Source organism: Calidris pugnax, unplaced genomic scaffold (genome assembly GCF_001431845.1).
Source record: "Calidris pugnax isolate Ruff unplaced genomic scaffold, ASM143184v1 scaffold45, whole genome shotgun sequence".
NCBI lineage: Eukaryota > Metazoa > Chordata > Aves > Charadriiformes > Scolopacidae > Calidris > Calidris pugnax.
In genome coordinates, this window is record NW_015090764.1 from 145,335 (window position 1) to 167,788 (window position 22,454).

The 22,454-nt window shown below is 48.1% G+C and overlaps 1 protein-coding gene across 1 annotated transcript in view; it reads right to left on the bottom strand.

Moving 5' to 3' along the window:
- TBX4 (T-box 4) overlaps window positions 1-22,454 on the bottom strand; it is a 52,543-nt gene that overhangs the window by 13,100 nt on the left and 16,989 nt on the right. The window contains exons 4-7 of the mRNA XM_014952384.1: window positions 18,840-18,959; window positions 16,964-17,111; window positions 4,046-4,198; window positions 1,103-1,191 (exon numbers count right to left, since the gene is read on the bottom strand). Coding sequence (XP_014807870.1) covers window positions 1,103-1,191; window positions 4,046-4,198; window positions 16,964-17,111; window positions 18,840-18,959 — 510 coding nt within the window. The remainder of the gene's footprint in view (window positions 1-1,102; window positions 1,192-4,045; window positions 4,199-16,963; window positions 17,112-18,839; window positions 18,960-22,454) is intronic.

Sequence of the window (22,454 nt, forward strand, 5' to 3'; positions counted from 1 at the left end):
TGACTGGACACCAACCTCTGCCTCATGATGCTTTTGGAAATTACTGGATATTCTTTGCTAAAGGAGGTAAGAAAAATTATTGCCAGTTAGAGAGCAATCGGCATTAACAGAGAGATGAAATGTTAGTTTGGGTTCCCTAGAGCATCCCCATCCAACGACTTCAACATCCCTGGCCAAATGTGATGAACTCATCACACTTTGCTGGGTGTGGGCAAGTATTACAACAACACACAGAGTGTGTCACTGGTTTACAGGAAGAACTTTTCAGGGGTATAAATGTCATTAAAAGCCCTGATGCCTTCAAAAGCAAGAAAACGTGATGCCTCCGCACCTTCAACAACTCCAAAGAGGTGCAACACACTAGTAGCAGAATAAGAACTAAAGCATCATTTGGGAGGAAATGAGTGTGGTGTAACGAGGTGGGGGCACAGGATTGTGTTGGGAGTGAGAACTCTGCACTGCCTAAGCCTCCTCTGCACCGGTGGAGCAGGGCTCCTGGGAAGCCACCACTGTGTCCCCACCTTCCTCAGCCTCTCAGCACAGGTGGTGCCCGTGCTGGGGTGGCTCTCCCCGTTGGGATGGGTTTATTTATACAGGAGGGTGCCCATATATATAGGCTGGGCATTTCCCACAGGAAGATTTACTTCCATGGCTTAGACAGACGTAGCTACTGACTGCAGGTGCCGTTTGTTCTGGTGGTTGGGAATCCTATGTTTATTTCAGGATTTTAATTTTTCCCCTGGGCTGGTGTTAGCAAGGGACCTGTAGATAAAATCAGTACCCTGTTAAATTTATCTGTTGCCCATGGAATAACATCTTGCTGTGATAGAAATCCCCCTGATTTAAACACTATTGCTTTTTAAGCAAAAACAGCAGAACACGTGAAAAGGACAAAAAGGCCCAAAGTAACTCAATATTTATATGGTCATTGAGACTATTTCTGCACAGGCTGTTGGACACAGCCTGCCCGTGCCTGCTGCCTGGGTTCAGTGCACCCTTGCACACGCGTGTGCACTGCAGCAGCCCCCCCTTAACCCCCCTGAGCAGGGCAGGAGAGCACCCCACGGAGCCCCTCCTCGCCGCCGTCCCCGCTAGGCCGTACCTCTGCAGCCGTGCCACGCGCAGGTCGCTGTCGTCGCTCCCCCTGAATCCCTTGGCAAAGGGGTTGTTCTCGATTTTCAGCTGGGTTATCTTTAAAAGAATGAAACGGAGCATAAAACGTTTGAAAACAGAGCAGTGAAATGCAGAGTCCACGAGAGGTTCAGCCCTCTGGAAACGGGGTGGCAGAGAAGGTGTCTCTGCCTTCAGAGCTGAGGGAGAAACTCGGCCGTGAAGGTCAGTGCTACATCTTGCAGAAGCAGCTTTTAAAGCTGACAAAATTGAGGACAGGGATGCGATTTTCCTTAAGCCTGGGTCCTGTGTTCTTATTCTGGGCTCTTGTTAGCAAGAATATGTTTGTCTGATGTAAAAGAAGGCTTTCTATGTCTCCATGTTAGACACTCCCATTCCTTACAGCATGGCTCTCCCTCAGTTCCATAACAATTTTATATATCTTTATAGTCATTTTTCTGTTGTGAAGTCTTGTAACTCAAACTCTTCTCACCTGGAGAAGAGAAGGCTCCAGGGAGACCTTAGAGCAGCCTTCCAATATCTGAAGAGGCTACAGGAGAGCTGGGGAGGGACTCTGTCAGGGAGTGCAGTGACAGGACGAGAGCTAATGGTTTTAAATTGGAAGAGGGGACATTTAGATGAGATACCAGAAAGAAATTCTTTCCTGTGAGGGTGGTGAGGCACTGGAATAGGTTGCCCAGTGAAGTCATGGATGCCCCATCCCTGGAGGGGTTCAAGGCCAGGTTGGAGGGGGCTTGGAGCAACCTGGGCTGGTGGGAGGTGTCCCTGCCCGGGGAAGGGGGGTGGAACTTGGTGATCTTTAAGGTCCCTTCCAACCCAAACCATTCTATGATTCATTCTATGATTCTATGAAATAATGAATTGTTGTTGGGCAAAGGAAAGGTGTTGCCTTTTGCCCTATATGAAATAATGAATTGTCATTGGGCAAAGGAAAGGTGTTGCCTTTTGCCCAGGAGGGAGTTTTGAGTGACCACCTACACCTCCCTCACCGAGCTGTACTTAGGGGTAGCCTCTGTCATCAGTCTTCCATCTCTGGGAGCCCCACAGTCAGCTCTGTAACCACAACTCTCCTTGTTTGTTTAGAAAGACGATTATTTGCAAGGACAGCTCTTGCTGGCAGGATATTTCTGAGTTAAAAAGAATTTGGTGGTTTGGTTTTTCTAAAAGATGCCTACACCGGGATTTCAATTGTTAATGCCTAAGAGAATAAGTAAACCAGTTGGATATTTCTCTGAGGTTGTGATTTACTTGAAACCACAGTGAGGTTGTGGTGAGACCTTCTGCCTCCCGCTCCTCAGCTGTGGACTGCTGTCATCATCCCCCCCCCAGCCTGGCAGCATCCAGCCCCCCCAGCCTGAAAAATGCAGAGCAAGAGCCGGGTGGTTCCTGGCAGGAGCTTCCCAAAAGAATTAGGGCTTGTCTGGGGCATTTTCCTTAAACCCATCAGGTTCACCCCGTGCTGCTGCTGTCAGCGACCGCCCCCCCAAGAGTGGTTGTATGGCAATGACAGTGGAAGTATTAAGTTTATAAAGTACTTTGGGAACCTTAGGGATGAAAGGCAGTATTGACACGCAAGACATTTTAAGTAGCTATTAAATAAGCTCTTTCGAGCCTCTTTGGTTAACCATGTTTGGGCAACTGGTCATTTTACACCAACAGCTACAACTTTTCAAACAGGATTCACTTCAGTGTCCAAATAGGGATGACTTTTTTTTAATTTTTTTTCCTTCCCCTGTCTTACCATAACACACACATCTATGTTTCTGCCCTGAGCTTTTTAACGGGCTCACTAATTGCAAAAATCTTGCAAGGACTCTACGCTTCAAGCATCAAAGGGCACACAGGCATCCTGCTTGGGAGGAAAAGCTCTGGTCAGATAATTGGGGAGGAAGAATTTCATGTATGTTCCTGTTCCTGTAGTAGTTTCCCATGACTGTGTAGAAAAGGAGCTGGGACAGGAACACATGGCACTCTGTGCCTTTATTTATGGATCCCAATGTACTTTAAAAACTCCAATTAATTCTCATACAACCCTGCAGTTGGACATCAACCAGTAGGAAAGCTGCAGGGGAGCAGGAGCTTGTGCAAAGGCAGGTAAACAGGGAGAAGCAGGATTGAAAATGGAGCCTTGCCATCCCCTGCCTGGTACCCTCTCCTCTCCCCACCACCACGGTGGGGTGACACCTCCCCACCAGGGAGGTGACAATTGACTGTCACATTGCTGTCCCTCCCATCGTAACCTGGGTTGGTAAAATCCTCAGACTACCCACTGCCACCACCCAAAAACGCAGCAGAGCAGCCGAACCCTGCAATATGGGGGTGTCTGTCACACCCCCCCAAAGCGCAGCACCCAGCCCTTTGTACTTTATATCCCCCCCAGACCCCCTCCTGCCTTCGTGTGCCAAGCACAGAGCAGGCTCTTAGCCGCGTTTTTATGGTTACATTCCTCATATGTCTCACTAAATACACATACTATAATTACTTTTCACTGCAGATTTATGAGCAAGCTTTACTAGTCATTATTAGCTTTGCTTGCTGTTTTGAATGACATCTCAGCCTTTATGAGCACGCCCGTTCATTAGCGTCCGGCCTCGCAGGGGTTTGCCAAGATATTGTTGCCCAACCGATGCTCGGGCTGCTCCTCTGCTGCATCCTCTGGCTCATCAGCTCTTGCTTCATGCTGGCGGGGCTGGGGTGGTGGAAACTCCTCTTTTTTTTAAAAAAGCAGGCATTTTCTGCTGCACAATAGCAGCATAAATCCTGTGTCCCCCCCCAAAGCCCAGCACCGCAGCCACATCCCCGCTCCGAGGCAGCTTGGAAGGTCGTTTCGCAGCCGTCGGCAGCAGAGGGTGCGAGTTGCAAAAAGCCCACAGAGAGAAAAACGAAGCACTTTTTAGGCAGAAAAGCAGCCTACCTTGTGGTTCTGGTAGGAGGTCACGGATATAAAGGAGGTCTCTGGAAAAACGTGGGTGCAGAAGGCGGTGTTCTTCGACCCGAAAGCGTTGTTCTCATCCGCCTTCACGATGTGCAGCCGCGGTTGGTATTTATGCATTGAATTAAGAATGATCTGAAAAACAATTGATGCTAAAGTAAGAAATCCAATTTTTTTTAAAAAAAAAAAAACAAAACCACAACACAAACCAAACATAAGCCATAGCTGTTCAACTGACAGGCTTCAGCAGGACACAAAAACCCACTAGTGCTCAGCTTTAGCTCTGCTTCCAAATTAGAGGGGAAAAATGACATTCTATAAACGCACATGAACCAAGGCAGAAAAGGTATCCGCTGCTCTGGCAAGCAGAGCTGAACTTAAAGCTTTCCTGGTAAACCCTCATTTTCTTATTGCTATTGGATAGAGTCAGTCTGGGTGGAAAAAAAGTCATAAATTTTTTTCCCAGCTCATGCTGAAGCTGTACAATATCTATAATTCACCAGCAGACTGGTCCATAAAGATTCCTAATAAATACTTTACTGAGCTGAAAAACACACAGTTTAGCAGAGGCAAAAAAAAAAAAACCCAATCACACAAACCACAGAGGTGGGGGGCAGGGGGGAGCAAGCTATTTTTCTTTTATCTGCTGGTAAAAAAAAACTAGAAAAGAGCAAAGAGGAGATTATTTTTTTTCCCCCCCTCCTGTTCGTGGAGCAGCTCCGTGGGGGTGGCCGGGTCTGGGCACCTCTCGTAGTCACTCGGTGGCTTCTGCCCTTTGCTCAGGTCCCTGTGAGTGAGAGGCAGGAGCTGGACAAGGGCTTTTTTTTGGTGGGGGCCGGGGCAGAGCGAGGGAGCTCTGAGGTCCAGCAGGGATCACACACAGCCCAGGATCCTCAGATGGAGCATCAGGGGCCGAGTGGGGCCACCGGAGCCGGGGGGCAGCTGGCCCAAGCCCTGGCCGTGCCACCCAGCCCAGTCCCCAGCAGCATTGTTCTTCCACAAAGAAGGGACGTGCCCAGATGCTACAGAAGAAAATGCATTTAAGAAATGGAATTTCTTTTAAGAAATGGAATGGTTTTTGAGAAAAGCCTTTTATTCCTTTAACTGGGCAAAGAAGAAATACTGCTTTCTTCTTGTTTTCTTGGCGTAACCCTTTTCAATCTCTTCTTCCCTCTCCCAAATTGGCTAATTGAGTCTGTCCTCGCCGAGTCTGGCAACTCCTAGAGGTGAGGGGATCTCCAGCCAGGCTGGGGTGCCCAAAGCAGCCTGCAAGGACACGTCCAGCCCCCATGGAGGCACAGGCAAAGGGCCAAGGAGGGAAGAAGACAACAGGTGGTGTCTTCAACTGGTGGTAGTTAAATGGATGGATGGATGGACACAATCCAGCAGAGCAGCATCAGTTTGCACTGATTGCGGATTTAGCCGATTTTAAATGAGAATTATCAAGGAACAGAAGACATTTGCTCCGTGTTGGGTGTTTGGGCTCAGGAACCCCTTCCATTCCATGCCCATCTGAGCTGAGGAGAGCCAGTCGTGGTGGGGCTGCTCCGGGGGCTCCAGCTGGGACAGGAGGTAGCACAGGGAGCTCGTGCTCTTTAAACCCTTTCGTCTGGCTGCGCGTAACTCTGCCCACAGTAGCTGGCTGCATTATATACCACTTAAATGCAATTTTTATTGTTGACATTTTCCAGACAACCTTCCCTGCTCCCCAAGAGAGAGAATGAGGAATTTTTGGCATTTTATCAGCTTCGCATCAAGTCTCTTAACCACTTTGCGGCTGTTGATGTGCAGGGTGTAGATCTGAGAGGGTCGGCTCAGGTTTGGGTTTGGGAGCCTTTTCTCTGCTTTCATCTATCTGCCACTCGTAAAACAAAGCCCAGATGAATAACGCCAGAGGGCCAAGGCTTCCCTAAGAAGGGGCATTTTAATTTTCAATAATTAAGAGTTGAGCCAAGCTGATAAATAACGGGTGTCTGGAGCAGAAACCAGGGTGTCCCTGCCTGCCCAGGTCCAGCAAGGACGGGTGACTTGTCCCCAGAGTCAGAGCAAGTCAACAGCAGGCCGAGGAAAGCAACCTTAAACTGAGATTTCCAAAGGGAAAATTATTAGCAATACCCTCTGGAAGAACAGACTGTATTTCCCCTCCAAAGCAGTACCCACTGGGCTATAATAGCCCCCTTAAAAATATATATATTATTTTTTTAATAACTTTTTTAAACCCAAAGCAACCAAACAATTACTAAAATGAACAAGACGTTACTTTTTGGAGCCCGACAGAAGCATTCAGGAAAGGATTTTTGTCAAACGCTCGAGGTTACAGTCGTGGCTGCAAACCTGCCTGGAGGTTTCTGTGGGATGTTTTGAGGGGGAATTCCCTAAATAGCTTAATTTAGCCCACTGCGTTCTGTCCCTTGCACTGAAGGGACTATTTTCCCCTGTGTCTCAGTGCAAGAAATCATTGGAAAGCGCTGAATTTCTTCGAGTGTGGGGACCATGAAAGGAAAAGCCCTCGAGATGTGTCAGATGAAAGGCAAACAGCCCCCACGGAGCGCGACACGTGATTAATAGACAGGAGAACCACAGAGCACTGAGGGTGACTTCCTCGAGCCAGTGTCCACGGATGCAGATGAGGAAACGGCTTCCAGCAAAAAAAGCAAAGCCCCATAAAAATACCCTGTTCCTGTACGAAAAGGAAAAATCCCTTCAGCTATTTGGCAGAGCGGTCAGCGTGGCAGATTGGGGATGAAAATGGGAAATGGTGCTGTTTGGGATGCTCCTTGTGGAGCTTGGGATGCTTGGGTGAGGGCTCACATCCCTTTCGGGAGGCAGCGACCACCCTCTGCATCCTCACACCCCACAGGCTTGAAAACAAGAACCCCTGTCCAGAGGCTGTGTCTGCCCCACACATCCTCCTCACTTGTATTGAACTTGATGTAAGCCTTGTGCATTCAAAACCTCTACAAATCATTCCCCCCCCAAAAAAAACCAACCAAAAAAAGCCTCCTGACCCTCAGCACCAAAACAGCCAGCCTGTGCAAAGCGAAATGCTAACAATTCAGGCTAAATAGTTTTCAAGGCTGCTGTGGAAAACTGGTCACTGGCTAAAAATACACAAAACAAATGTAAATTCCACTCCGATGACGAACATCAGTGGAAAGATTAACTTAAAGAATTGTGTCAAAAATGAGAAGTATTTTAATTGATGGGACAGAGCGGGGCTGCTGCGGGGCGGGCAGCACCGAGCAGGACAGGAGGTGATGCAGGAGCTCTCAGCCTCAAAGATGATGCTAAAACACTAACTTCATGTTTTCCTGCACTTATCTTTTTCATTGTTGAGGACACGTGGGGTTTAAGTCAGTGTCACACACATTTTTTTAATTGTTTTTGGTACAGAACATAGGTAGTCTGAAATAGGTTGGTTACTAAAAAAGAAATTGTTTGCCTTTTCTTGCCACTGAAAATACATCCTATAACTTTATGTTTTCCTGCACTTTTTCATTGTTGAGGGCACAGGGGGGTTAAGTCAGCGTCACACCCATTTTTTAATTGTTTTTGGTACCAAATGTAGGTAGTCTGAAATAGGTTGGCTACTAAAAAAGAAATTATGGTTGCCTTTTCTTGCCACTGAAAATACATCCTGGTGTATTGGCTAGGGGGGAATTTTAAGGTGATAAAGGACAAATATAAAGAATTTGTAAGGGAAACTGGAAAGCAGTGTTTGTTGAGCAGCACTGAGGCACGTTGGGTTGGTGACAGAGAGCTTCTCTCCACAACCTGGGGATCTTGTCTGTTTGCCCATGAAAGAAACAGCTCAGCTTACAGGAAAGGGCGGCATAGTTAGGAGTCTAATAAGTACGGGGTTTTTTTTCTGTATTAAAGAAAAAAGAATTAAAAAAAAACCAGCAAGTAAAACAAAGAGATATCCCAACCAGACTCTTCAATTTAGATGGACAACCCCAAATTTAGGAAGCGGATCTTGGCTCGATATCCCAACACAGGCCCCCGTGGGGATGCCATCTCCCACTGCTGCCACCCGAGCACTCTCTCTGCCTGGAAAATACACGTTTTCTGGAACAAAAAAATACCTGTGTGTGTGTGTGTGTGTGTGATGGCAACTGTCCTCAGGAGCAGCCCCGCGGATGGCACCAAAAGGCTGCAACAAAAAGCACCTGCTCTGCTACGGGGACCTGACGGCGGGGACCCTCCTTGGGTGAGACCCAAACAGCTCCTCTAGAACCATTTTTCACCTCTTTCCCCCCAGGGCTGTCACCGGGACACAGACCCTGCAGCTCCAGGGGATGTCCCCCCCCTGCCCACCCCCCCCCCCCATCGTTATTGCTGGCCAGAGAGGAGCCAAAGCGGATCTCGAGGGTGATGTCACTTCGACCCCCTCAACGTCGCACGTGCGGACCAGATTGTGAGCCAGACAAACTCCAAAGTCAAATGTGAGCTTACACAAACATCTTTTTTTTTTTTTTTACCCCCCCCCTCCCTCCGTCTCCCTCCTTTGTGCTGATCACACAGTTGGCAGCTGGAACTTAAGCTGTAACGTAGCTCAACTTCTTTAGTTTTTTGGCGTTCCCCAGTCAGCAACAAATGTCAAAAAAAAAAAAAGGTGCCATTTGCTCCTTCTATTTAATTTTACTTAGGAAAACACACTCCTTTAGCATCTCATCTCCCACACTGCTGAGTAATGTCGGCTTCGGGGCCTGAAGACATTTCCCAGTTTGCAGGATTGGGACCAGAAGCTTTAGGGGGGTAATTGGCACCGCGTTGCCCATCACGATGCAAACTTGCCTTGAAATCACCAGTAAAATGTATTTACTTTCATATGAAATTTGGGGAGTTGATTTAAGAGCACTCCCTGTTTCGCCAAGGTATCGGGTGTCGTATGATGCAGTGGTTGTTATGGCAACTACCCTTTTTATATTGAATAGTAAATGGCTACGAAAAAGCCACATAATTTTATGGTTGCTCCCGGGGGATCACATAACTAATATAAAATCTCTCATTTTAATATATTTTTCTGCTTCTTTCTTCCTTCCTTCTATTCTTTCAAAGTGAAAAAGCCTTTGAGCTGAAGCTGGCCCTTGTCCCACACCGGGCCACTGAGCTGGGGTGCAAAGGACCAGAACAAAAATCTGACAATTCAGTCTCCCGCGTGGAAAAAAAGAGCACGTTCATCAACAAGGCTCTTCCAGAATCACCACCAGTTCACCTCGATTAGTATTTATAGTATTTGATGGCATGAGCCATCCCAAACCTCACTTTTCTTTAGGAGTAAATGGTTGAGAGATGCCACGCAGCGTCAGTGCAGGAGCTGGTCCAGCTGGACTGGACGGGACATCTCCAGAGGACAGATGGTGGGACCACAGTGGCACCACCCTCGCTGTGTCCACCACCTTGGGATGGTGGTGCATCACCCCAAAGCAAGCAGTTAAAAATCACAGAGCCATTTAATTTGGAAAAGTCCCTTAAGATCGAGTCGAAGCAAAGAAAACACTATGTTCAGACAACCTCTACAGCAGCTCCAAAAATCACCTACACCTCATCCTACTTGTTTGCAGCCATCTCCAGGGAACCCTCCACCTCACTCTGCTCGCAGCAGGGTTGGGGGGCAGGACCCCACCGGTGGTGGGACGGGGCTCATTCCAGCTCCCTGCCCGAGGAGGAGCCTCCCAAACCCACACGTTTGTCCTGGCAACACGCACAATGGGGAAAAAAAAAAAAAGAAAGGCTGGAAAATCCTGGGAAAAGATTCAACATGAGCTCAGACAAATTGTTCCTTACGAGAGGGCCAAAGCTGGGATTATTTTTTTTTTTAGTATTTATATTTTTTTTTCTCTAAGTCCCTTTTCATCTAATGTCAGCTGAAATTCGTCGGGGTGTTTCCTGGCCTTGTGATGGAGGGTTGGTGTGGAGGAGAAGTCCACCTCCACCCTGCTCCTGAGCTTTTCCTTTGAACGGAGAGGACGGGGAGAACCCCAGGGGTGTGATCTGGGGATGTCCCCCACGCCACCCCACGCTGCTGCGTGGCCTCGTATCACCCGTGGGCACAACAGGACCTTGGCATGAGGTGACACCTTCACTCACCCTTCTCCGGGCCAGCTCCCCACCCAAGACTGGAAGATGATTTCAGGATCTGATTCAAGCTAAACTTCACTAAAATCCACTGCATTTGACTCGTACGAACCAGTAAGGTACCAACAAAAAGATTTAACCCAAAAGACATAAATCTTTTCAACCCAGAACTCCACTGGCTGGGTCTGACCCAGCAATTTAAATTGCCCCCACGGATCTATTCATCCCCACGAAACACACGCCATCCCCCACGGCACACAGCTCCCCTCCTTTTTTTTGTTTTTTTCAGGCACAGAGCAGACAATGTAAAACTTCACATCGGGCTTTATAATTTATTTGGGCACCACTATTTCCCTGACCAGCTGTAAGACATTTCCTAAAATGGATGGGGAGGGGGGAAAAAAAAGAAAGAAAAAAAAAAGAAAAAAAAATAGCCTTTTCATGGATATTTTTTTCAGCAGAAGACTTAGTGATGCTCCAAAAAAAAATTTAATTCCAATTTAGGGCTGGACAAAAGATTTTTTCTAAGTTTTAAGTAGGCTGACAAAAAAGGTAGTTTTAGTAATGGGACACATGTATGTAGATATATGAAATTCTCATATATTTCTTATTTTAATATAAGAACAATATATTTTATATTGTATATATATTATATATTGTATACTATATAGTATATTATATACGTTTTATATCTATATATAAGCAATCATATTAGATACTGTATATATTAAAAAGAAATATATATAAATATAAGAAATCTTTAGCTGAGAATAAGGATGTGAAACTGCTCTCGTGCTCCAGAGAAACTAGAGGTTTCTCTAAGTGAGGACAAGTTGGGAGCAGCCAGTGGGGTCGTGCCTTTTCCTCCTGCCCCATCCCATCCCATCCCTTTGGCCGGGGGTGACCCCCAGCGCCGCGGCGGGGCCGAAGCAGCACATAAACCTCATACCAGCACCCGGCCAGGAAACTGCTTGGCCACAAGTCATAAAGCAAACAAATAAAAAGAAAAAAAAAATCTAAATAAAATGTAAGGCTTCGTAAGATTACTGGGACATTAACCTAATTAAAGCACCCGAGTGCGCCTGATGAGCAAAGACAGCAAAATGCTAAAATCGAATTAATAGAAAGATGAAAGGGAAACCCCAAGACTAGAGGGAAAATTAAGTCTTTCAGTGATAACCAAATAAAACCAAGTGTGCAAACAGTAAATCTGGAGAGAAATAACAAACCCATCAGCATTAAAGAGTAAAGCCAGTAAATAGCAGATTTGGGTCAAGAAAATCAGGAATATCACTTAAAATGTCATCCCAAGTGACAGACCATCTATAATATCCTGTAGCCTTAAACCTCAGTAGGTTGCATCCCAGAAACTAAAACAATCTCACACTTTAAAATCCAATAAAGTCCATTATGGCAATTAAAAGGCACCAGCAGCAGCCAGGGAGCGAGGTAGGTACAGGGTATAACATAACCAAGCTCAGTAATACTGTGTTGGGGGGTGCTGTAAATTAAATATCTACTTTTATTTGTCACAATCTCCACTTTTAATCTTCCCCCCTCCCAGGAATATCTTTACATATTCTGTAAAAAAAAAAAAAAGAAAATAATTTCCAATTGCTCTGGTCCCAGCTGAAGCCTGCCAGAAATACTGATGTGATGCTATCCCAGAAATACTGATGTGATGCTATCCCAGAAATACTGATGTGATGCTATCACTCTTGCTAAGCTGTCCTGGCTGCAGAAGCCCATGAGAAAAGCTGCTTCCTTTGGCAGAGGTTTAATTTCAGTGGAGTCATTAACGACAACAACAACAAAAGCAGAACCCTGATGTGATGTGTTTGCTCCTCTGCCCTTTTCCACCCTTGCTCAGTGCCTTACGTGGCTCTGTGTGTTCACAGCCTGCCTAAAATCAGGGGAAGAGGTGGGGGTCTGAGATTAAGGTAGGCTTTTCTTCCAGACATGGTGCATTTGGTGAGACAGGCTTCCCTGGGAGCTGCCATCCAGCTCATCCTTAACTCCTCTGGATACTGAAGACCCCATTCAGAAGGTCTTCAGGAGAAAGATCCAAGCTGTCTCTGGAGACAGCTCAGGAGCCACCAACCCACAGCCCCCACCAAAATTGGGCCCTCGGCACAGCCAGTCCTCATGTCCTCCCCATCTGTCGTGTAAAACCAAACTGAAGTCTGCCCTAAGGAACAGCTTTGCAGCAGCTGGGCAGTTTCTAGCCCTTGCTGCTCATCCTCACCACCCCTCAAGGTACATTAAGTACCTTTATGCACATAATTATGTACCTTTATATACATTATTATGTACACTGGCAGGAGGGCTGGCTGCCCCAGGAGGTTGGTTGCTGTTGGACACAGGGAATGGTCCCCGTGCCCCTGCCATCCCGTGGGAGCAGGGACCCTGGCCAGGAAACAAAAGAGATGATTTTTCCTTCAGAGAGCCGCCAGTCTCAGCAGGTTAAACACCACCTTGAGTCAGGGGGTGGAGAAAAACCCAAACAGCAAAACAAGAAAACAGCCTGATGAACTGCAATGAGCTGCACAGGAGAAGAGCCTCACGACGGGTCCAAGCCAAAGCTCCTCAGCAATCCCCCCTCAACCCCCCCCAAAAAGCCCATTTGGCAGCTTCAAACCCACCCGGAGCATCCTTCACCTGCTGGGGCTGGGAGCTCCCCCTCCCTCCCTCCCCAGCCATAAGGACCGTCTCACGGGCGCTCCCCACCCCGCTGTTTACATACTTGAAACCTCTGAAGAAAGTGGAATTCCATTCACGAGCATTTATCACGAGGGAGATACTCGTCAGGGCTCGCTCAATATTTCCCCACGTGCCCTGAACTAACCTTCTGACAGAAATGCAAGCATTAGGTTATCCTTTCCAACAGAGAGGTTATTTTTGCGCATCGTCTGCAGCTGCTGTTAGCCAGCCCATCTGTGAGCACTTGCAGTGAGATAACCTGCTTCACCTGGTTCATTATCAATTTTCACCTGGAAAACACAGCCAGGTGCTTCCCAGGCAGAATACGCTGGGAATGGGTAAGGGATGTGCCACCCCCGAGCAGTTTGGTGGCACTTAAAGGAGTACCCTTGACTCCACAGATTATTCTCATGGCGTTAGAGAGCGAAGCATCAGCTCTGCCAGAGTCACTCTCCCTGTCACTCACCAGCCCCGCGGAAATCAGGGACTCTATCAGGCTGATTATCTCTGCGTGTAAAGATTTGAAAAGACATAAATTAAGATCTTTACCCTAAGCATAGATGGCTTACAATGCTTTCTTTAGGATCAGATAGACCTCGCCGGCGCGAAACATTACAGCAGCTGCTGATTTCTTAATCCATTCTCAACACCGGCGTTCCTCAGTTGTTAAGCCCGGTGTGAAAGAAGCCTTTCACGGTCGGAAAATCCCCCCAGAGGAAAATATACAGCCCACATTTTCAGGCCGTGGTGCCTGAGCTGGGCACAGCCTTACCTGCCCCAAAAAACCTGCTCGACCAGAGGGGTTTGCAGGGACGTTACAGAGCTCTGCGCTTCATTTCTCCTGATTTAAAATCCCCACTTTTGGATGTGTTTGCACTGAGAAATGCCTCCCATGCCTCTGGCTGTAACTATTAATTTACCCCAGCAGATCACTGGCTGGTGGGAGCAGCAGGAGGGTGGTTTTTGGGACCGGAGAAGGACGGTTGGTGGCTGGGTTTTTATGGGCTCGGTGTCAGAAAGCGCGGCTTTCCAGCGCCGCCTGTAAGGCATCCCCTCCTGCCAGCACCGTAAATAATCTTCAGGCTAATTCCATGGATTGCAGAAAGGGCTTCAGCTCCGTGGCTTATTAATTAAGCTGTTTAACTTACTTATTTTAAGCCTCAAATGCACCTACACTTCTCTTTATGAACTCTGGGGGGGCTGCTTGTCGTTTAGCAGCTGTTACAGCGCACGGAGTCGGGGCAGGGATTCATTTATCAAGGAAGTCATTGCAAAAATGTGAAATTTCTGCCTGTCCCTTTTTCAGGTGAGATCCCAGGGGCCAGGCTTGGAGGAGCTGTGCCCCACGCCGTGATGTGGTTGCCCATCAAACCTGGGTCCCCCCCACACCACACAGGGCAGCTGAGGACAGGGACAGAGCCTGGCAGCCTGTCGTGCTCGTCTGTGACCACGAGCCCATAAAACCCACCACGTCCTTCTTGCCAGACCCCTGTAACACCACACACCCCCCAGCCTGACCATCAGCTCCCCATGCTTGATGTTAACCTGCAGCTGAACAGGTAAGGGAGCTAAAAGAGCTCCTTTCTTTTTTTCCTCCTTAAAATAAGTGTCTGCAAAAAAAAAAAAATGGCTAATTCATAAAAGGAATATTTAGGACAAAGATATTTTGCTGTCTGCAGTTTTGGCCCGAGCCCCAAGCATTGGAGCATCAGCAGGGGCTGGAGGGGATTGCTCACATGCAGCAAAGAGGATTTGCAGAATTTGGGGATGCTGGAGGAGCTGGAGCTGGGGATGGAGGGAGCCAGGGGGGGAGCCTGGCACCAGGACACCTGTGGGCACCCAGGGTGGCCGAGGGTGGCAGGGAGGACGAGCCGGCGCGGCTCCGGCTGGGCAGCTGCCCACACAGCAAAAGAAAAAAAAAAAAAGCCCCAGTGGCAGCCTGCAGAAATCATCCCTCCACGTGGTTTTGAGGTTTGGAGAAAATCAAAGACAAAAGGAAATGGCAGGCAGGCTTTGCTGGAGCAGGAGAAGGCAAACAAACCCTGCGGGTTCGCTGACTTGTTTTTCTTAGGGCACTTTAAGGGAGCGTTTGCAATCGCTGGGAACAAATTCCTAGAAATGAGAAGCTGTTATTATTCATAAGGCGCTCCCTCGGCGGGCAGGACTGGGAGGACTGGGCCGTGCTGGGCAGATGCTGCCCGTCCCGGGGACATCGGCCACCCATGCAACAGCAGCAGGAGAGTTTTTGGGACGAGCCCATTGGAAAACTCTTGTTCCCCTGGTACAGAGTCCAGGTCTCCTCTGCGTCCACAGCAAAAAGTGGAATAATGCTTCTTTAAAGCAGATGATTAATTTAGAAGCCTAAGGAGGAACTGTCTGAGAAAGGGCTAAATCCCATTTAACCAAGCAGGTTGTCAGTGCCTGAACCTCAGAGCAACCCGGGTGCTTAAAAAAAGGTAATTTTAGGCAATTTCTCAGCAGTGTGAGACGGAGCTGGGAAAAGGCTGGGCTGTGTGCGAGGCAGGACAGCTCTCCTGGCACGGGGACACTGAGCAGGGCTGGTATCACCCTGAAACACAAACCTGAGTCCCCTCTGTGTGGCTGGGGAAGCTCTGTGGGAGGACAACCAGGCTGTTTATGAAAAGAGAGAGGGAAGGGAGAGAAATCTTCCCCGTTAAAACGCGGCGTTAAAATCGCAGTTAAAAAAAAAAATGACAAAGTCAGGAAAAGCGAACGTTTAAAGTTGCCAAACCAACACTGCACATCCTGTTTGTTTTACGGCCGCATCGAACATCCTGTATGTTTTATAGTTTACATTTTACGACACAAAACAGCCGTGTATTAAGCTGCACAGTTAACCAAGAGAAAAACCCAGGGGTTAAAAAATACACCAGGCGCAAAACAAGCGGGTCCCCACGGCCACCGACACCCAAACGTCGGCTTTTAGGGGTTTCGTGTCATTTTTACTGTGCAACCCTTAACGCCCTTGTTTTCATCCCATTTCCATGGTGCTTCCCCCCCTCCCCGCCCAGCCTCAAGAAGAGCGAAGGGGCGAGATTGCCTGTGATTAATAACGCCGGCGTTAAATGGTCCTGATGAGCCTTTGAAGTTCACACATGTTCCCCCGGGGTCAGTAGGTTGGGGAAGAGGGTCAGGTCCCGGCGCGGGGCTGGGTTATCGCCGCGCGGCATCGAAATTTGCAGAAAGTTCTAAACGCAGCAAAACCTCGGGATTTTTACCAGGGTTTTAAGCCAATAGGGTCACCCCACCTTTAGAGTCAACCCCATAAAGCTCCATCTGATTTCGCCGTGTCAGAATTGAGCTTTCTCCATTCACCCTTCTTCAGGACCTTTCCACAACCCCCCTCTTATTCCCCCCCCCAAAACTGCTGCTGCTTAAAGCACGGGCAGGTTAAAAACCACATTTGATGATGCGAAGTAGATTCTCTTACCTGTGGGACTAGCAGGAGCTGATGGAATTAAACCTAAAAGGATTTTAAACTCTATCTTTCCTTCCCCCAGCCAGCAAGGTTTGTTTATTTTTATGTGACTTTCAGCTTGGACAGTGCAAACCAGACAGGTCCATGTTTTTACATTCATTATCTAAGTACTCGTTTGCCTGACGGGCTGGAAGGGCCCTTGTTCTGAGTTATTTAATGCACTGTGGTAGATAACTGTGTGCTTCCCCCTCCTGCATTCGCAATACACATGAATTAAGATTTTCCAAATAAAATACTTCATCTTTTATAGGGCTGCCGAAGCCAGCTTGGAAAATAATGAGTTTATGCAACCTGGTTCTGTGAGCTGTGTGGATCCTGCGCGGCAACGGCCAGGCTGAAAATCCCACAGAGCTGCCTGGAAAGTTCCTGGGCAGAAAATAAAAGGTCGGTGGCATCTGGCAGGACACGAGCGAGCGAGTCAGAGGCTGCATTTCCCAAGAGCAGGGGAAGCACGCAGGCAGCAGGGGCAGCCCACCTCCCTCCACGTTAAACTCCCCACCCAGCTGCACCGCCAGCCCAAAACAAACATTCCTCCCTATTCAATTCACTTCGACATCCCGACCAGGCACAAATTCGCCATCCTCTCTGCCCAAAAAACCCTTGCAGAACGTCTCTCTTACGTGTCCGAAGGGATCCAGGTGGTTGTTGGTGAGTTTTAGCTTCTGAAAGGACACCAGCTGCCTCATCCAGTGGGCTCCCGTGGCGGGGGAGTCGGGATGCACGTAGAGTCGCCCCGGCATGGCCGGCTCTGCCTTCCCAGCCACCATCCTGCAAACACAGCGGTCACAGATGGCATCACCTTGGAGCTAGGAGAGCATTTTTATCCTTGAACTCAACCCAGCAACCCTCCCGCCAGCCCTGGGGGGACACACTGGGGCGTGGGGGGCTCGGAGAGGCTCCTGCTGCTCATGGGAGGGTTTCAGGGCTCCTCGTTCCAGAGGTCTGGCAGAGTAACCCCATCCCTGCTTCTGTGTGGTATGGCCTTGGGCAGTGTCACTGCGTGGTGATTGTGGTGGTATTGGTCAAGGAAGAAATCTCATCTGGGTTTTTGGAGAGGATGAAGCCTTCAAAGGCCATTCTGCAAGGGGAGAAGGTCTCAGACACTCCCAGGAGAAGGCACCTAGGAGCAGGAGCGGGTACCACCATGGGTGCACCTTCTGTGGCCGTGCAGGGCTCCCCCAGCCCCCACCTGGGTGGCATCTCTGATGGTAAAGGGCTGCTCCCTGCTCTGGAGCTGCGTGTTGGCCCCTCATACCCTCCTGCCAGCTCCCCTTGTCCCCACACCAACCACCACCTCTCACGGACACAAGACCCAGCCATGAGACATCACTTAATGGCAGCTCCCCCATTACTGTGCATTGTTCTCCTCTTCTAAAACACCAATAAAAGCAATATTACCAAAAACAACAGAGACTTTCCAGCAGCAATAAAATGAAAAGGGGAAACAGCTCTAGGGCTGGCAAAAGCTGAATTAAACAGAGTTAACGACTATCCATCATCTAGGGCTTAATGGTTAAAACACAAAGTGGCCTCCGTGCCACGGAGCCCTCAGTCCGCTCCTCTTGCCCAGCGGCACTGCAGGACAAAAGCAAGTGGAAAAGGGATGTTTTTTAAAAACTAGAACAGCCCTAATGTGCAAGTAAATTATTACAGTTTTATAGGATGTCACCAGGCCCGCTCCCATTAAGATGACTACAAAGTTTTCCATTGCTGGTCTTTTCAGCAGGCACCGGTCGGAGGGAGGGGTTGGGAAAAGCAGAGGGAATGGTCGCGGTGCCGGAGGCTGCTGGGCACATTCGGGGTACAAACCACGAGGGAAAACAACACGCTCCCCTCAGCAGAAAGCAAAATTCATTTCTGTCTCTTGGGTAAGCAACTTTGCTGTCAAAGGCCCAGGGAAGGGAAGAAAGACAGAAGAGAGGGGAACTCTGGCGGAAGAATAAATTAAAAGACTCGGAGCAGCGTGCCTGAACCAGGGCTTCGAGTAAGCCACCCCATGTTTTGCTTTAGAAGCAAAACATTACTACAGAAGAAAGGAATTTAAAACTTTTCTCGACTCACATAGATACACAATTTTTAAGGCCAAAATGGACCATTAGATCATCTAGTCCAGCCTCTGGCATAACCCAGGCTGTGGCTTTACCCTCTTACACCTGCACACAGGCAGACAACCTATGCTTGGCCTAAAGTATCTCCTCTGAGAAGACATCCAATCTCAAGCACTTTGGGGGATGGACAACCCATCACCTCCATCAGCAGTTTGTTCCAGCAGTTAATCACCCAGCCTGTTAAGAATATTTCATTTTATATTTGTCTGGTTTTAACTTCCAGCCATTGGCTCTTGTATCTATCACTGCTCCATGAAAGAGGGCTCTGGGGTGTTGGCATCCCTCCCGTGGGAAGGTATTTATGTTGGTTTCTGAGTTTGCACAGCAAACGGTCGAGCCAATTGCAATTTTCTTATGGAAAAGAAGGCAAAGAGCAATGTTCTCTTACCATTTATTGTCACAGAACTTGTACCGGTGGTCGTCAGCCGGGACGATGTCGATCAACAGGATGTACTTGGTCTTGGGGTTCATTCCGGTCACTTTAACCTTGTAACTAGGAAACATCCTCCTTAGGAAAAGCAAAGGGTTAACACGTCAGTGAGCAACCTGGAGCAGTGCTGGGACAGATGGAAGCTTGGAGTGGTGCCTCAAAAGGCAGATCCACCATGTGAGGAATTCACTCTAGGACAAATGAGCTACAAAACGTTATCGCGGCCTACACAGCACCTGAATTAAACTCACCCTTTCCAGAGCATGGGCTGCAAAGGGTTAGTGCAAAATGGGGCATAAATAAGGCTGAGGGTATATCGAAGGGGAGCTATGGGTCAGCATCAGGAAAAGGTGAGTGTAGAGGGAGAAATGGGGGTTTGACACATCCCTCCTTACGGGAGGCTCGGCCAGAAGCCCTCTCTACCCCAGGAGGCTCTGCGTGGCTTCTGGCAGCCCCAAAGATGCAGATTTCTTGATGCCATGAACATGCATGAAAAGTCTTGAGATCTAACTGCACTTCAGCAGAAACAAAGCACACGTGGCTTTCTCATTCGCACGCTCCCAATGTCCACGACACCAGGTCCCACCACGGCACCTCCCAGCGCAGCGGCTGAACCCGCGTTCCCCGTCACGGACCCAAAACTGAGGATTGACAAAGCCAGGGGGGGACACTAAGGGTTAAACCCTGCAGACACCACTCCTCTGGCCTTCCCGAATTTCCCAAATTCACAGCATGCTGCTAAACCCTGTTCCAGCCCAGAGCATCACAGAGACCCCCACTGAAAACACACCCGTCCCACCAATTTACCATTGACTTCAGCGGATGCGGGGCAAGAACCCCAAATGGGCAACATCACATAAACCCCTGTATTGTTAAAGTACATTTTTATACGTCTTACATGTCTAAAGAATCTTTGCAATATTAGAGAATATTTTTTTTATAAAGCTATGGCTGTGAAACCAGTATATTTGTGATCCAAAGGAGATGGCCCTGATGGGTATGGGTGCTGCCACGGGCCTCCCGAGCCCTCCAGACTGCAGCAGAAGCCAGGATTTGCAGGATGAGGCACTTTACATCCTCAGAGTAACCATTTTCTCCATCTTCCCCCCCTCCTCCTCCTCATCCAGTGAAAAAAAAAACCATGCCAACTGGGCAGACTGGCCTTCAAGCGACCAGACAGAAGAGAAAATTCTCCTTTCCACCAGCGTAAGGGGACAGAGGGTGAGAACTGCCACATCCTGGCATCTTTCTAATTACCCTAATTAATAATTACCCCAAATTCTGATGTCGTTTCTCCATCGGACGTCGAGGAGGGTTTGCCCCCTGCCTTTATCCCTCCTTTCCCCCCACGTTGCCCCCAGCCCGGGCCCAGGTCTGCAGCACCATTTTGTCGCTGCTTGGGGAGAAGGCAACAAAATGGGCCCTGTTCGAAACCATTTCAATTGACTCTTTTACCCGCCCTGCATAAATTCCAGATGTTTACCATGTAATTAGCCGGGACTAAAAAAGGGTGGTTTACCAATGTCCGTATTTGATTTTCATTCATAAACTCTGCACTCCTCTTAACCTTGTCCTCCTACAGGTAAGCACCTGGATAAATACAGTAGGACATTTCAATTTGCGAATACACAGCCCAATTCACACGTTGAAAAAAATGGCGTAAGGAATCCAATCTGAATGCCAAGATTTTTATTTTTTTTTAAATTGGGCCTTAAAATGACATTTGAAAATGAAACAAAAATGAGGAGGAATTGATTAAAAACCAGAAATGAGATGGATACTATTTGACAGTTACTGCGCTGTACCCGCCGAATGTCCTGCGTCGGGGATTTTTATAACATCTAGCTTCTGAATTTCTTTTTTTTTTTTTTTTTTTTCCTTAATCATTTCATTTACTGTAGAACATCCAAGCTGCTAAAGTAGCCGGACTGATATATTGTAAATGTTAAGTGCTTTTTTAATGGCATTTAAAATTAAGCTTCAGCATATGGACTTCATATAGCATGGACATGCCTGAGTTTATAATGTTCTTTAGTATAGCCCCCTAAAATAAATACAAAGAGCCAAAGTACTACTATAATATATACAGCTGAAATTCTTTAAGGATAACAAATGGGGACTCGCATCTGATTGAAGGTGTTGCTTAACTTGCAAACCGCTCGGTATCTCGCAGTGGTAGCATTGTACTCAGCAGTCCACAGACCCAGCTACAACCAAGTTTGCCAACTCTCCGCATTCTTTTCCAGGAAAACACAGGGTAGATTTTAGTAATTTGGCTGTGGACGGACATTTCATCATTATTATTAGCTGCTGCATTTTGGCCTTTAAAAAAAAAAAAAAAAGAAAAAAAAGAAAAGAAAAATGCGACTAATGTGCTGTCCAGGGACTTGTCAGTTTAATTTTCTTAATGAAAACATATTTCTCAACCCCTTGGCAGAGACTCGTTTAGTAAATATCTCTTTGCAATACGATACAAACATGGGTTGTGCATTTTCTGGTGGGAAGGCATGACAAACCAAAGAGCTGGGTCCAAGAAAATGCAGTCATAGAGTTTCAATTAAAAAAAAAAAAGAAAAAAAATAACAAGAGAGAGCACCTAATATCATGTCCTGGCCCTTATTAAAAGTCCCATTTGAAAGAGGGGAGCAGGAACCCACGGCGGAGGCACCGGGCTGCACCAGGGAGCGGGGCTGTGCCTACAGTGGGTCTATAGAGCTCCCCGTCAGCCCTGGGAAAGGGCCAAAAACCTGCCTCCTTCCCCAAATTTCCTCCAGGTCAATGGAGCTACTCACAGCCATGGCAGTAGCTTTGCATAACCGGTCCCTCTGCCAAATCTCCTCCGCAGGCAGGAGCTCTCGGGGCGGATGGGCGTCTCCGCGGAGGATGCTTCTCCCCAGCCAGCTCTCCCTGACAATAGCTTGCTTCATCATCCCTCGCTCGGGGACCGGCAGAAGAATAACCCGGCGGGGCCAGAAAAACTTGCCAACCCCTCGCCAAGCTCTGGGAAAGCTCAGCCTGGCGTTGGTGGGGGGTCTGAAGCAAGATGTCCCCCACGTTTTACCCACCCGCCTTTCCCACCACCGAGCACAACCCTAGGCATGGTGAGAGCTTTGCTGTGTGGAAAAAGGGTTACAAAAATCAGGAATTTGGGCTTCCCAAGGAGTGTGTCTGATCAGGAGGCACCTGACTCTCAGAGACACCTCCCGCAGCATGAGGTTAAGCTCTGGGCGCTCGTGCAGCACAGGATAAACCAACTATTAGGTGAAGTTTAAGCCACCAGTAATCAGGAGATGAAAAGAGGCAATTCCTGGCCTCATCATCTTTTGTTCAGACCCAAAACCCGGTTGGGCACACCATCCTGGGGCTGCAGCAGATGCCCTGAACGTGCAAACGCCGCTGCCAACCCCAGGGTGGGGGGGGTCTAGGGCAGGACCAATTTCTTCCTCTAAAGAGGAAGAAAAAAGGCCTTTTTTTTTTTTTTGAAAGGCACACAAGGCCGGGGTGGGGGGGTTTAGGGCAGGACCAATTTCTTCTTCTAAAGAGGAAGAAAAAAAGCCTTTTTTTTTTTTTTTT